General features: G+C 35.3%; 1 protein-coding gene across 1 annotated transcript in view; it reads left to right on the forward strand.

Moving 5' to 3' along the window:
- Positions 1-105: 105 nt before the first annotated feature.
- The window catches only part of LOC140241004 (guanine nucleotide-binding protein G(i) subunit alpha-like), a 44100-nt gene continuing 29306 nt past the window's right edge, over positions 106-14899 (forward strand). The window contains exon 1 of the mRNA XM_072320780.1: positions 106-253. Coding sequence (XP_072176881.1) covers positions 106-253 — 148 coding nt within the window. The remainder of the gene's footprint in view (positions 254-14899) is intronic.

Here is a 14899-nt window from a genome sequence, read left to right on the forward strand (position 1 = left end):
TGAGCAGGCGACAAGCAGTAATCGATAGGATTTCTTACAGGAATCGACCGCGGTGCCCAAACGATCTCTCACCGGTGTACTCCGTACAGGCGTTCTTGGCGGGAAATGGGCTCGTCAGCAAGCATGCGTGTGTCGCCGAGCGGAAGTGCAGTGGTCTCTACCAGACAGGCGTTGAAACGACACAAGGACATTGAGAAGATGTTGACCATTGGTCGTCTTGAGGCGACCAAGACCATCAAACTCTTACTCCTAGGTAAGCAGACGTTGAGGTAAATTGTTAATCTTCCCTTTTACAACATGTTCTCGCAACATCAGGTTCATTATAGTAATTTCACAGTTTAGAATAACATAAAAACTCATTTACCTCGTCAAGTACAGGTAAAGGGTGACAGATTATTGATTTCTGGTACGCTTGTTGTTCTGTTCTTGTCATTTTCAATTGCAATAGTTGTCAATGCATGCGTTTTCCTGAAGAAAAAAACACTTATCAACCATTATTTGATTTGCGATAAGATTATTCAGTGCTTCATTAAAATATAAGATGACATATCATGGGTGTACCAACTTTCCCATTGTAAAAGTTCAGAAAAACAAATAAGACAATCGTACTTTTTACGTTTTTAGATTGGATGCAATACGCAAATCTTTATTGGATGCCAAGTACTATATTCGTCTATATAACGAGAATAGACCACCATTTTGACGTTTGTATTACCCATGTATGTATAAATGTTTGGAAATGAGAATAAAACAGGAATGAATGAATGAATAAATAAATAAATAAATAAATAAATAAATAAATAAATAAATAAATAAATGGATAAATAAACAAAAAACAAAAACAAAACGAAAACAAAAAATGGCTAAATGACCTAAATATGGGTCAAGAAGTCATAACTTTGCAATGATGGAAATGTAAAAAAAAAAAAAAGAATAGATATACATCTTAGCTCATTTAAGAGACTTGCCACTTGTTCTCCTTTACCAAAAGGGCAGTGTATAGAAGAAACGTCGCATACACTGGAAAAGGAACCATCTGGATTGTTAAAAATATTATTTGTTATTTGAATATCCCCCTCTAAATATTGCGGTATTAAAAGCGAAATGTGCACCAAGCCCAAGTTCACGAGAAATCACTGTCTAGCTGAATCTCGACTTCAGTTTTCTTCCAGTTGTCCAGTCTTTTTGAACAAAATGAAAAACAGAAGAGCGATAAAAAAAAAACACCTGTCGGAAAGATATGTCATCCGAGATTAACTGATATTCACTCATTATTTTCCTTTTCTTGATATTATGATTGATGCATCATACACCAGTTGAAAAAAAATAACAGGGAAATTCTATTCTTTGATTTCATTGCAGTTCAAACAAAATGTGGGCGCGGAGTATACTCCCTTAGAAAGAAACTTGCATGGCTAGTTGTAACACTGTTGTGTGAAAAACATGAAGAGCTTTGAAATTCCTTTGATTTCTTATCTTAGATCTGATTTTGACAAAATTTCTACTATGATATTCGTCTGACAAAACTCAAGATGAAGAAAGTGTAGGCCTACGTGATTTCCTTTTCCTGATGAAAATTACGAATGAGTTCAACGTCCTTTGTCATAATGTCAAGTTTAAGACGGTTAACGAAAGAGAGTACAAATTGAAAGCACTTCCTTTATATGGATTTCAAACAGCTGTCCCAAAGGCCAGGAAGATACAATTTTATCTTTTTTATCAATTGGAATGCGAAAACGGTATCGACGTTGTTTGGTTTTATTTACATAAATCATGTCGTTTACCATGCACTTCACCCTGACAAAGGTACAAAATCCTGACATTGGGGGGGAAATAGATGTCTAAAATGAAAACGAAAATAAAAATAAATAGTGTTTTTTTTTTTTTAGTATTTAATATTTCTAACGAGTTCATGTTCATAATCTATCAGAATCTCAGAATATTCGAGAATACGAAAGCTTTCGCATTTTCGTTATTTGCGTCTCTCATTATAACCTTGGCCATGAAAACAAAAAAGTAAACTAAATCGGGTCACGGAAACTGGGACTATTCGAAGTTCCGTTTATCAGTAATTAATGACCTCTTAGATAAGGTTGTTAACATTAAATATTATAAAATCATAATTACATTAAAATGTAATACACCTCGAGTTCCCTGGCGGTTTTTTTCTCAAGTTGTCATATTGTCTACTCATAATGTTATTAGTTGACTGGGACATATTAAGTATCACACGAGAGAATAGAATCTTCAAATATTTAAACATATGTATGTCAGTATGTCATCATCTAATTATTGTTCAACGACGATGTTAGGATCTTGTCATTTTTCTAAGATATTGTACACTTGCATTTCAAAATATCATTACTGACAGAGATCTTTTAGCTTGCTTTTACCTTCATTTGTATCGACACTGAGAGCTTATCACATAAATGAGTAAGAAGATAAAGGTAAAAACAGCTATGAAAAGGAGCGATATAGAATAATCAATACCAACACTCCGTTTACAGGTATTGTTTACCATTGGGAGCGGTGATTTAAACATTTTTGAGTTATCGCATTGATGCATATGTGTATGTCAGCTGTATCACAACACATCCTACCATATAAATATTTCGTAATAAAACCTACAATACAAGGAGATATCACTATTTTTCTTACTAAATCATAACTGTAGACTGTTAAGTTCCGAAAAAATATTTTTATAACTATTGTTCACATTTTGTATATTTTTTCAATAATTAACATAGATTATAAGGATTAACATTTTTACATTGGTAGTTTCTATCCCTAACTCACATTTGAGAACTATTTTGAAGCTGTGTTTATGTTTCATCTGCAAATGGTAAATAATTCACATGCCCTTATATCTCAAGAAAGTGAATTTAAAATTCAACGATCAAAACTGTTTTTTTCTCTCTCCTTCGTCAATAATGGTAAAGTAAACGTTTATGAGATTTTATGTTTCTCTACATCAATAAACCATCGATATGATGATAGTAAAAATGATAAACTAAATAGAATAATTTTGTAATATACCTCGTTTGTCTTCTCTTTTTAAGTAATAGGAATGAATGATAGGGCATGATATTGTATTTCTGTCTGTGTCATCGTGGTCATGTCAAAATTCTGTTGAAACGACTCGTAACTAACATTTTCAGATTCAGTTTATTTCATATTCACACAAGACCTGCTTCAGCCAATGGCTGTTCTTCAGCTGGTATGTGCCCGATAAAAACGCATACATCAATACATACAACAACCTATCAGCATCATAAGTATAGTAATTTGGTAAAAAGCATCCGTATATCTTACGATGTGTTCATTTGTTCTCCGTGAAAAGTAAAAAAACCAATGTTTCTCCCAATCTCCCTCAACCATGCATTTGTCAACAGTTCGATAGAAATGAGGGCGGGTGGGGGGGGGGGGGGATCTACCACCTTATCATTTTCTGAAAAAAAATTCATGTACTGAATTTCATTTGGCAATTTCGATTACCCGTCTTTTGTATTTTTTTCCATTATTTAAACGCAATCATTGGTGTGCTGCTCCGGTAACCCCTGAATCCCCTTTGTATCCACAGGTGATTTATTTGATTTTGATTTGTTTAAATGTGTAAAATTGATACTTCACCCCAAGGCCCAGGAGTGCATTCTCCTTCGACCAATAAGTCCTCCCTATTCAATGATTCTCTCCATTGGATTAACTAATAACTTAACTTCAATAATAAGAAATGATACAGAGGAAGTTCTGCTGTGAGTTATTTTACTAAGTTGAGCGATATAATTACGTATATACGTGATGTATGTATTACATATACATACATACACACTTTAGTTAGAGAGATAGTTCCCTTCCAAAAAGTACGCGGTGCCTCATTGTGGGTAGCGTAATTATATAGTGAAAGAGATTAGACTTGAGGTGGACATTGCTCTCGAGAGCAACGTCCGCCTCAAGTCTAATTTCGTTCACTATATATATAAATATATATATAGACGTACATATTTCACGCCAGACTGTCTGCTTTTGTCAGTGTTTGTGAAGTTTTAAATCGGCCAAAGCACCGGCTATAGATGGCTCCTCCATCACGACGTTCCAGTTTTTTTGTTTGTGTGTGTGTGTGTGTGTGTGTGTGTGTCTGTGTGTCTGTGTATTTGTGTTTTTCGACCGGCACTCGTTAATGAACAAAGGACATGTGTACATATTGAGGCGGACGTTGTTCTCGAGTGCAACGTCCGCCTCAAGTCTAATTTCTTTCACTATATGATATAGATGTACATATTTTACGCCAGACTGTCTGCTTTTGTCAGTGTTTGTGAAGTTTATAAATCGGCCAAAGCTCTGGCTATAGACGGCTCTTCCATCACGAGGTTCCAGTTTTTGTTTTGGGTTGTTTGTTGTTGTTTTTTTGTGTGTGTGTGTGTTTCTGTTTTTCGACCGGCATTCGTTAATGAACAAAGGACATGTGTACATACTGAGGCGGACGTTGCTCTCGAGAGCAACGTCCGCCTCAAGTCTAATTTCATTCACTGTGTATGTATATATATATATTATATATATATATATATATACGTACATATTTCACACCAGTCTGTCTGCTTTTGTCGGTGTTTGTGAAGTTTTTAAATCGGCCAAAGCACCGGCTATAGACGGTTCCTCCATCACGAGGTTCCAGTTTTTTTCGTTCGTGTGTGTGAGTGTTTTGTTGTTGTTGTTGTTGTTTTGGTTTTTTTTTGACCGGCACTCGTTAATGAACAAAGGACATGTGCACGTACTATTTCAATAAGAAAAGAATACAGCATTAGAAAGGATATGGGTTGTTTCTATAGTGGGTAAATTTTTTCCTTTATTCGGTCAAAAAAAAATCTTGTGCTTTGTTTTCTTTTGCGTTATTTTGTTCCGAAGTCTAGCCAAAATTCTTGTATTACTTTATTTTAATTACTTTTTTTCCGGAATTGCTTCGTGTATAAGCGCGAAACAATTCAATATGTTTGGGAAATGCAACCAGAAGTAAAAACCAAAATAAAAAAGCAACCATGGCTTTCCTACCTTTCAGTGGTTCCCTTCTTAATATTATGTCAGAATCTCAAATAGAATATAATATCTGCAGTATCTAAAATATTGTGTTGTATTCTATTTCAGTAAAACTTGTCTACATCAGTGGACACATTGTCTTTGTTGTGCTTCATTTTACTGTACGCACCAGAAAACGTGAGATTCATCTCATTATCAGTGTTATCCAGAGATTGATCCAATCAGTACATTAGATACGACAATACACTACACGTTTGTATATACTTGTATACACTACACGTATAGTGTAGTGTACACTACAATACACGTGTAGTGTATACTTGTATACACTACACGTTTGTTTATACTGGTTGATATCAGGCTACTCTCATTTAAAAGATACGCCACTCGCTTGCCTTCAATCATAAACCATTGTCGATTCGCACCCCATACCTATTCTCGGGAAAAAGGTGGACACATCCTTTTAGTGCCATGATATACTCTTAAATGAAAACACGAGAGTTCTGATCTCTGCAAAAAGGCGACGCTAAATCTCCCTTCGATGTTCGACTTTGCATTTTTCACAGTTAGCGAGCAATTTGAATAGGCTTTTAAAGCAGATGTCGAAATTGGCATCACTGCCACTGTCCGTTTCTCATCAAGAAGAACATCCCTGTGGAGAAAATGTCATTAAAACTTCATTTCTATGGTAATCGTGACATGAAACTTTAAAAGGTATGTCAGTTTCAGCCACAAAAGCATTTGACCTAATGTAATAGAAACACTGGCGCCCCGCTTGATGAAAATGTCTTTTGAGAGAATTTCACCAAAATCCTAATGGAAATTGTGTAGGAGGCAAACCCGAATACGCACCTGACATTCTTACTACCAATACTGACACTAATATCATAAGGTTTGCTGCAATGTGCAATCAGAACAGGGATGTGTGCAATTCTAAGACTATTTTCCGGAGTTGAATCCTGCGTTATTGGAAATTGTTGTTTATTTTGTCACATATAGAAGTTGTGATATTTGATATTCAATATCAAGATTAACGAGGGGTCGATATATCATGTATAAAAGAATTGTCTATGAGCTTGGGGGAAAATATATATATGTAATTGAATTCCCCTGAAATAGAGCCATGCAGCAGACATCTACACGCTCTTACACACACGGTTATAACAGTATTTATCAGGACCAGGTAAATGCTTTATTTTGATGACAAATAATGGCAAATGGGAATTTCAACTTTCATCGATAAACAGCAAGAACGCGAGAAGATTGGTCTCATCGTCATCCCAGGCACCTTGGGAACTTCTTCCGAGAATTTAAATTTAGTTGGTGTCGGAGAGAATGTATCGGTTTTCAAAAACACGAACAGTTGCGATTCGTTAAAGATGCAAGAAAATGATTATTGCCATAGTTAACTACATTGCCATTTGTTACATAAATTGAATACTAGTATAACAGCGAGGCATGTTCAGTATGCTATTTTGCTTTTGAGGGATATTTTTCTTAAGCCAAGAAAAAAATAAAACACCCACAAAAAGAAAACAAAAGCATGAGACAGAGCAGCACCCTGGGTACTTAAGACTGATGTTGTCCGCTCAACTTACAGTGAATAAATTGCGATTCTATAGACGCTGATGAAAATTTCATACGGACAAACCACGAAATGTAATTATCATCGTCGAAACACAAGTTTCTTCTGGCGTAATTCATCAAGCGTACCAAAAAAAAAAAAAAAACCTCTGCACAAATTTGTTAAAAGACAAAATGAACACTTTAAAACTTACATCGATTTAATTGCAAGCGTTTGGCCTTGCGGGCATGGTTAGATTTACAATCGTAGACATCTAGTCGCATGTTCATGAATTCTATCCTCTGTCACCTTATAAGCAAACGCATGAATAAATTGAAGAGTGGAATTGATATCAGTGTACACTTATCATTGAAAATCGTACGATATAAATGTCGCTCATGTTCACAATCATGTGGGTCACATATATATATATATATATAATATGGTTATATATATATATATATATATATATGTGTGTGTGTGTGTGTGTGTGTGTGTGTGTGTGTGTATAGTGAAAGAAATCAGATTTGAGGCGGACGTTGCTCTCTTTGTTTCCCTTGTGATTGAGCTTTCGGTCATGATTTCATTCACTATTATGCTACCCACAATGAGGCACCGCGTACGTTTCGGGCAGGAACGATCTCTCGCACTATATATATGTATATGTATATATATATATATATATATATATATATATATATATATATATATATATATATATATATATATTATTTATCTATTTATATATAATTTGAAATTGGTGAAAGACCCTAATACTTATAAGTGTTCATTCGGAACAGATACTATGTGGAGATGGCGGCAATGTCAGCGATTGCTAACATAAAGATCCAAAATATAAGCGAACCTCTCGCTGATAGCAAAGTTTCGTTTGATATCTTATGTTTTCATCATGCCGAAATTCATACGAGAGTACGATATGAAGGCGGTGAATAGATTGTGTGTGGTGCAATTGTGATTGCATAGAAAAATTTCCGACATTTCAGTGACACATTGATATCAGACAATAGATACTTCATGTAAAACATTCTGCATGCAATAGGGAAAGTCTTTAGGATACATCAACGACACGTTACCGGGGGATAAGATCAAGTTTTTCCCTTCTCAATGTTGTCCTGGAAATGAACCTCATCTTCCTATATACATGTAGGTATATCATATCGATCAGCCTTCTTGGATCATTGTGTGTGTGTGTGTGTGTGTGTGTGTGTGTGTGTGTGTGTGTGTGTGTGTGCCTGCGTGTGTGGCTGAACCTTAATTATAAAATGTCTTTGAGTTCGAATCAACTCAAAGTTACACTCTGAGATTGCCATGTTTATGGCTCGTTCACGCTATCGTGCGATCCGCTATACGCACGCCACGATTGGGCCAACATTGCTGACCATGTGATTTTGCTTAATTTGCACCACGATTAGAATTGTGATCTGAATCGTGAAGTAATCGTGGTGATCGCATCAGATCTTGAGGTCAAACGTGGCAATTGCGTTGATCGCAGACCATTTTGAACCAATTCTTTGCTACGCTCAACGCGATTGCCAAGAGTGATCTCAAGATCTGAGAAGATCTCATCCTATTAAGGCTCTAAGATGATTACTACGATTTCTGTCCGATTCAGACCACGATTTCAACAGTGGCAACGGTTGTGATAGACATAAATGAAACTTCCACGATCACCTACTCATTGCGAATCGTTGGGTGCGTAGCGGATCGCACGACGGTGGGTCTAGCCTCGCCGTGGCTTAGAGGCAAAGCTAGACAGACCGTAAACAACCTTCCCTCTTAGGAAGTCATGAGGACAAGCAACAGTGTTGGATCACAGTATCCATATCATGTTGCATGCTATCATATCCACTTGGTGTCAATCACATACCTATTCTGAATCATCAAAACTCTGCTTTTGAACCCCTACCTCCTCGAATGGGAATCTATGCATGCTAAACAGTAATTTTTGAATGGTCTGATATGAGTACGAAGAACCGATTTTCGATATCGCCCTATATTTTCATTCACCTAACCATTTAATTTCAGTTATTTTCTATATACAAATGATACAAAATTGTTACAAAAGTAAAGGCATATATAGTGTTGTAATAAAGGACGTAAAATGTACATAAGATAATCGTCAAATAACGATAACAAAAAAAACCACAACAGCAAACAAACAATGCTTGATATACATGTTATGTATCAATATAAGTATCTAAGAGTTTTGTGGAATCTCTTTTGTTTAACCAATTCACTAATACTCGACCTGGGAGTGACTTTATTGTGTATACTTCAAAAAGTTTAATTACTTTTTTATTTAAATTAAGACACTAGTTGCAGTTCGCTGTTTAAGAAATTCAGCAATACGTAAGGATTAGAATGAGAATGAAAAAGGCAACTGTCACCTGCGAACGGAAGAAAAGACACCATAAAAGAAGAGTTGCGGAATTTATTGATATGTAAGATAAGCAAAAAAAGGATCAATCGTGTTGGATTTAATCCAATGGATAGCATGTGTTTAGAAGGGATGGAATGGAAATAAAGATATCGTAATTATCATCGCAAATTGCATAAACTGTAATATGTTTAAGGAGATTGGAATATCGTACTCGACTAATTTGCTTCGAACCTCCTACTTTAAAGTTATATAAATATAATCATACCTTAGATGATACATTTTTAAAAGATATTGGTCTGTAATCATTCACCAACTGACTCTGGCGATAATTCGTGCCATCCAGGACGTGGTCAGGTCTTAAGAACAAGGTAAAATTATGGAGCAGGATCTCAGTAAATTAGGCAATTATATTCTTTAAAAGATAATTGTCTGTGTTATGACAACCAGGCTTTTATGCACTTTCAGTTTATCGACAGTATTGATCTTATTATTGGAGTTGGTTGGCTTTAACAAAACAGAAGTGGGATTTGGACTTTGAAGAAATTCATAAAAATGTCTTTTGGAGGTTGGAGTCAAATGATTCAACCATTTTCTTAGGATAACTTATGTTCTTATACTTAACTCCAAATGAGATGTAACTGTAAGTTTGTTTTTATTCTTATTCATGACATCATTTCTGACTTCGCAAATATGATTCATATTTTTACATAATGTCAATTGTTTTCTTTTCAGTGAGCAACATTTCAGTGACATTAAGATTTTTTATGATTATATTCTTTCTTTGAATAGGTATAAGATTTGTTCAATATACATTTCCATTGCACACTGTCTTTTTCCTCTTTATTATACACATCTTAACAATGTTTGAATAATGCATGGGGATTTTGGGAACCATAAGACATTTTTTTGTGTGTGTATGTTTAGTCTGAGGAATGCTAACATTAGTGAATGACTTCAACATTTTTATTCGTAAGATTATCATAAAGATATCTTTGCTTATGTAGACGGAAGACCAGTCCACAGCAGTTGAATTTTCCTTCAAACTGCAAATGGTTTCATCTGTGAGTTCATACCGTGGGAAAACGTTAATTGTCATGTCGACAAATTTTCGAAAATTGGAAAGTGATCGGAAATGGCCGATTTCTCAATACCAGTTGTAGGCCATATAATGTATGTGTAAATTGGTTAAAAAAATTATAATAATTAGTGTTATTGCAGATTCCAGAGTGATTTAATTAAAGATTTTTGTTTTGTTTTGCTTTGTGGTTTTTTTTTTTCCAATGGGCACCAAAGAAAAAGACAAAAATGCATCTACAAATCTTGCCCTTACTTGTTTTCATTACATGCGACAACAGTATAATATTACAATATGCCAAGATCAAACAGTCTTCGTTTGATATACATGGCGTAGATAAATTTAGATAAATGATTACACCCACAATCATGTTTTCAAGTTTTGAAATATGCATTTCTATAAGGAGATATTCTACATCCCCATTTCTGATAGATATATCATGCATATCAATAGAATATTCCATAAACTTTGGGACGTATATAGTCCTAAGCCGTCGCCCTTTTATTTTTTCTGGCCTATTTGTGTCAGTAAATAGATGGTCTGGCAGAATGAATGCAAATTGTTGGGTGTGTCAGAAATCCAGGTTTCAGTGAAATCTATTTTTTTTTAAGCCTTTGGAAATTCGAATACTCCAAGAAGAGTTGAAACTTATCAAAATCACTGGGAGCGCTTTTATTCGTGACTCGATTCCAGTGCAAACCAGTATACGATTTTAGTGTGATTACTCAAGTAAGTTGAAAATTTCAGGATGGTAGGTGGGGTTATTGATGCCGTAATTATAGTTTCATTTGTCGAATATCATCATTCATTTCTGTAACACTGATTCATTATATAACGATTTTAAGTGTAGTCATGTGAGTTTGAGGATTGATACGAGAAGCAGAAAATCAATGTCGTCCAGTGCTATAAATGGGGAGGGGGATATTGATTCATTCATTGCGTTGATAGCTCGTCAGAATTAAAGGGGGACCTCAAAATGACTTTTAGACTTTTGCATTTGAATATTTTGCAATTGGTTATACTCGGTGCAGCGTTTGAGAATTTATAGTGATTGGGATGAAGACTGAGAATAGTTTCAAAGTTCATAACAATACACGATGAACAAGGATGATCACACAGCGGCTTCATCACATACATTGAAATAAGAATGCACGATTGGCACTCAAGGAAGCAGAACAGAAGAAGAAATCATGCATAGATATTACAAAGGTGAACTTGTAAAGCAAATGGAATTGTAATTATATTACACCTTTTTGGAGTATGTGAACCTCCTATGTCATCATCCTTGTTCAATATGATTTGATGTGGGTTTTGTATTGGTTTATCTGCTCAAGGACCACAATGAGTTCGACAAATCTATACACGGCATTACAATCGATTTATTTACTACTGCGATGTAAAATTATATAAATTGTCTGGAATTCCCGTTTTAAGTCCAAAGTAATGAATAAATACTCATATACTTGAATAAATACTGCTAACATCTTGGAGGTCACTTCTGGATTCTCCCATCCAAAACAGAAGGAAAAACCACAAATTCTTATATACAAAACAGAATGCGGGTATAGGTAGGAGCGTAATGTGGAAAACATACAATATACCCCATATACGTTCTCACAGTACCAACAACCAACACATAACAGATGCATGGAGCACATAAGCAAGCTGATGTGGAAAGGAAGTTACCCGAGTGACAGTGCATAATTAAAAGAAAAAGAGAATTAAGAATCATACCGTATTTTCTTATTTGCTACCATGCAGCCAAAGTAAACTACAAGTTAAAAGGTAGCCTCCTGAACGCTACATGCGTTGTCATCGATGTTCGTCAAGAATACTGAAGTACATTGTTACAATTACGAGACAAAAAAAAAAAAATCATTACATCTCTCTCCCGTATATATACCGACTGTATCTGCCCAAAAAACAATAAACTCCAAAAGGGCCATTTGGGGGGAGATAATCTGGACAGAGAAGTAAGTCAATCATCATATCTTAATCAAATTTAAGCATAAATCCACATGAATTTTTCTAAATTCATATCTGGAGCGATTTTCCTTATCTTGCTTGGCTTTCTATGTGAATACTTTGCATTTTCTTCATCGTATCGTATCAGACTCGCCCCTCGCTCGGGTTACATCGCCAATCTTTGTAGTTGAATGCAATGGACATTCATTTCTCTCTCTCTCTCTCTCTCTCTCTTTCTCTTTTAAATTCATCTGTATTCTTCGATGTATGTATTTTCCAACTTCATAATTTGCAATTCTTTACAACTGTTAATTCCATGAAAGAATTCACTTTCAATCAGCTTCTTGGAATCTACGCTCCACAAACAATGCTTCTGTGTAAATTCCTCATATTTCACGTGTATCAGTTCTCTTATTTGTTGTATTGGACAATTCACATATTCAAAGTCTTTTTATGTTTATGATTTATTTGTAAAACGTGGAATAAAAAAAGCAAACACACATAAAGAAAGAAAAGTGGAAGAAAAGAAAGTCCAGAGAGTAAGCAAGTGAAGTGGTCTTCCAAGTATACTTCTGTACAGGTATTAGGGCTCTCTAATATGGAAGATGAATGTAGCAATTTCACACGAAGTGTATTATTGCTTGCTGAGCTAAATCAGAATTAATGAATGCAGTGAGAAGCGAAAAGCTCTATATCTGAGCCAGTATTAAGTATGAAGGCAAAAGAGACATTTATAAAATCAAGAGTAAACTAGCTTTAAAGACCATTGCATACTTGCCAACTAGTAAGATTTTATCAGATTCAGTAAGATTTTTTACGTAAAAAATAGCAAAGTCAGATTTTCTGTCAGAGAAATCAGATTTTTAAAAGATATTTAGATATACCTTTCATGTGTATTTTCTGAAGATTTGACCGAAAGTAAGATTTTTAACTTCAGTTTGCATATAAAATAAGAATTTTGCAATCCACGAGTAAGATATTTCATCTTGAAATGTTGGCAGGTATGCCATTGCCATGTAAATACATGTTGATTTGAGTTGATCAAGGATGCCATCAACATGACTGATGTGGCCAAATAAACATCTTTATACGTGCCATATATTTTATAGTAAGTTTCTACTACTTTTCTTCAGATTACTTTGATACACCCACCAAAAGTTCACATCCAAATTCTGTCGATGACATAAGTTGCCAGTCAATGCTATATAGGGTACTGCTGTCGTAAACAAAATACAATGGAACGCATGTGCCCAATTTGCCTGTGATAAAAAAAGAACTTGCATGTTACTTACGATTAACAAAGACATTGCATGGAAACAACCTTTAACTAGTTTATACTGTATTACAAGTTCTCAGAACTCTTCGTGGTATACGCAAGATGATCGTTGCAAAGGGCCAGCTAATTACTTCATGTGCACCTTGATGAAAAATAACATTTCTGTTCGCTATGCACCAGTTAGGCACTCCACTCGTTTTCATAGCAACATAATGCATAATCTTAAAGTGCTATTTTTTTTTTTTAAATGAAATCAATTTATAAGATGAACCTGCAATGACCTGGTTAACTGGCGTGCCCATCAATTAAGAACTCGGGAAGCCAGCCATTGCATCATGCATTGAACAATGTTTGATACCTTTACAACTTTTTTTTTTCTGATAATATACTGGTCTTTGATGAACCCCGTCGTTGCTATCTGAAAGCTGTCCTAGCGAGCACTATCTTTATAAGGATTACATGAATAATCATTATTCAAGGATGCTCATCTCGGTGAATTTAAAAACAAACATGCCTATCGGTACAAATGACATTTTTCTGCTGTAGAACCATAAGTGGAACTACGAACTGGCTTATTATAAGTAAGGTGGCTTGAAGTGCTATTAAAGATTCATGAAACTGACAAACAAGATGCTCTATTTGTGAGCCAGGGTCATTCTAAGGCCGTAGCCCTGTGGATGAAGTGTGGCTCAGACACACGTCAACAATTTCACGGGTAATAGCAAAGTTGAGTCGAAGGAAAAACAAGCAGGTCACTCATCACTTTTTACATAGGGTGTGTCCGTCTGGTTAGAGCAATGTTCCTACCAACAACAAAAAAAGACCCAAAACCCAACAACAACAGCCAAAAAATAGGACTTAGATACAAGAAGACTGGAATAAAGTAGTTATGTCAACCATTGGCAAATATATTTTGGAAGATTTGAAACCTCTGATACGCAACGATAATGACAGAATTTTGGTTGCAATACTGTACATTTATTTATTTATTTATTTTTTTTTTGGGGGGGGGATGCTTTTGGTATTGACAAAATGTAAATTTTGGTTTCAAATTACACTGTTTACAATATTTTCATTGAATTTTGGTGTGTATAGGAACGACAAAAAATAACCTTAATCAATCAAGAGCAAGCTCCGTTTGCGTCTGCTATTCATGGTTGCAGTTTCACAGAATGTAAGATGAATGCATAGCAATGTAGCACAAAGGGTAAATTTGCAGAGCTATTTCAGAAGTCGTGACGTCGATGTGCAAGCCAAATGTTCTATTTCTGAATCACGGTTAAGTGTGGTGATGAAAGAGTTTTTGCACCCGCTCATAATGAATAAGGCATAGTCCTCAGAACTCTCTGTCACGTAAGGTAAATTTAGCAAGTTAGTCGACACTCAGTTGAGGTGCGGTTAAAATATTCAGGAATCAAAACATTGGAAGCAGAATGCTCTGCTTCTTCGGAGGGGTCAAAATCATTAATTTAGGGGCAATGCCTCTTGGGTTATCCATAGGTCAACAAACTTCACACTTGTATCTAATTTTCGTGAATTAAATCCAGCTTAACCTTCACCGGAGTGAGGCAAGATGCGGCAAAATAG

This window comes from Diadema setosum, chromosome 17 (genome assembly GCF_964275005.1).
Source record: "Diadema setosum chromosome 17, eeDiaSeto1, whole genome shotgun sequence".
Classification (NCBI taxonomy): domain Eukaryota; kingdom Metazoa; phylum Echinodermata; class Echinoidea; order Diadematoida; family Diadematidae; genus Diadema; species Diadema setosum.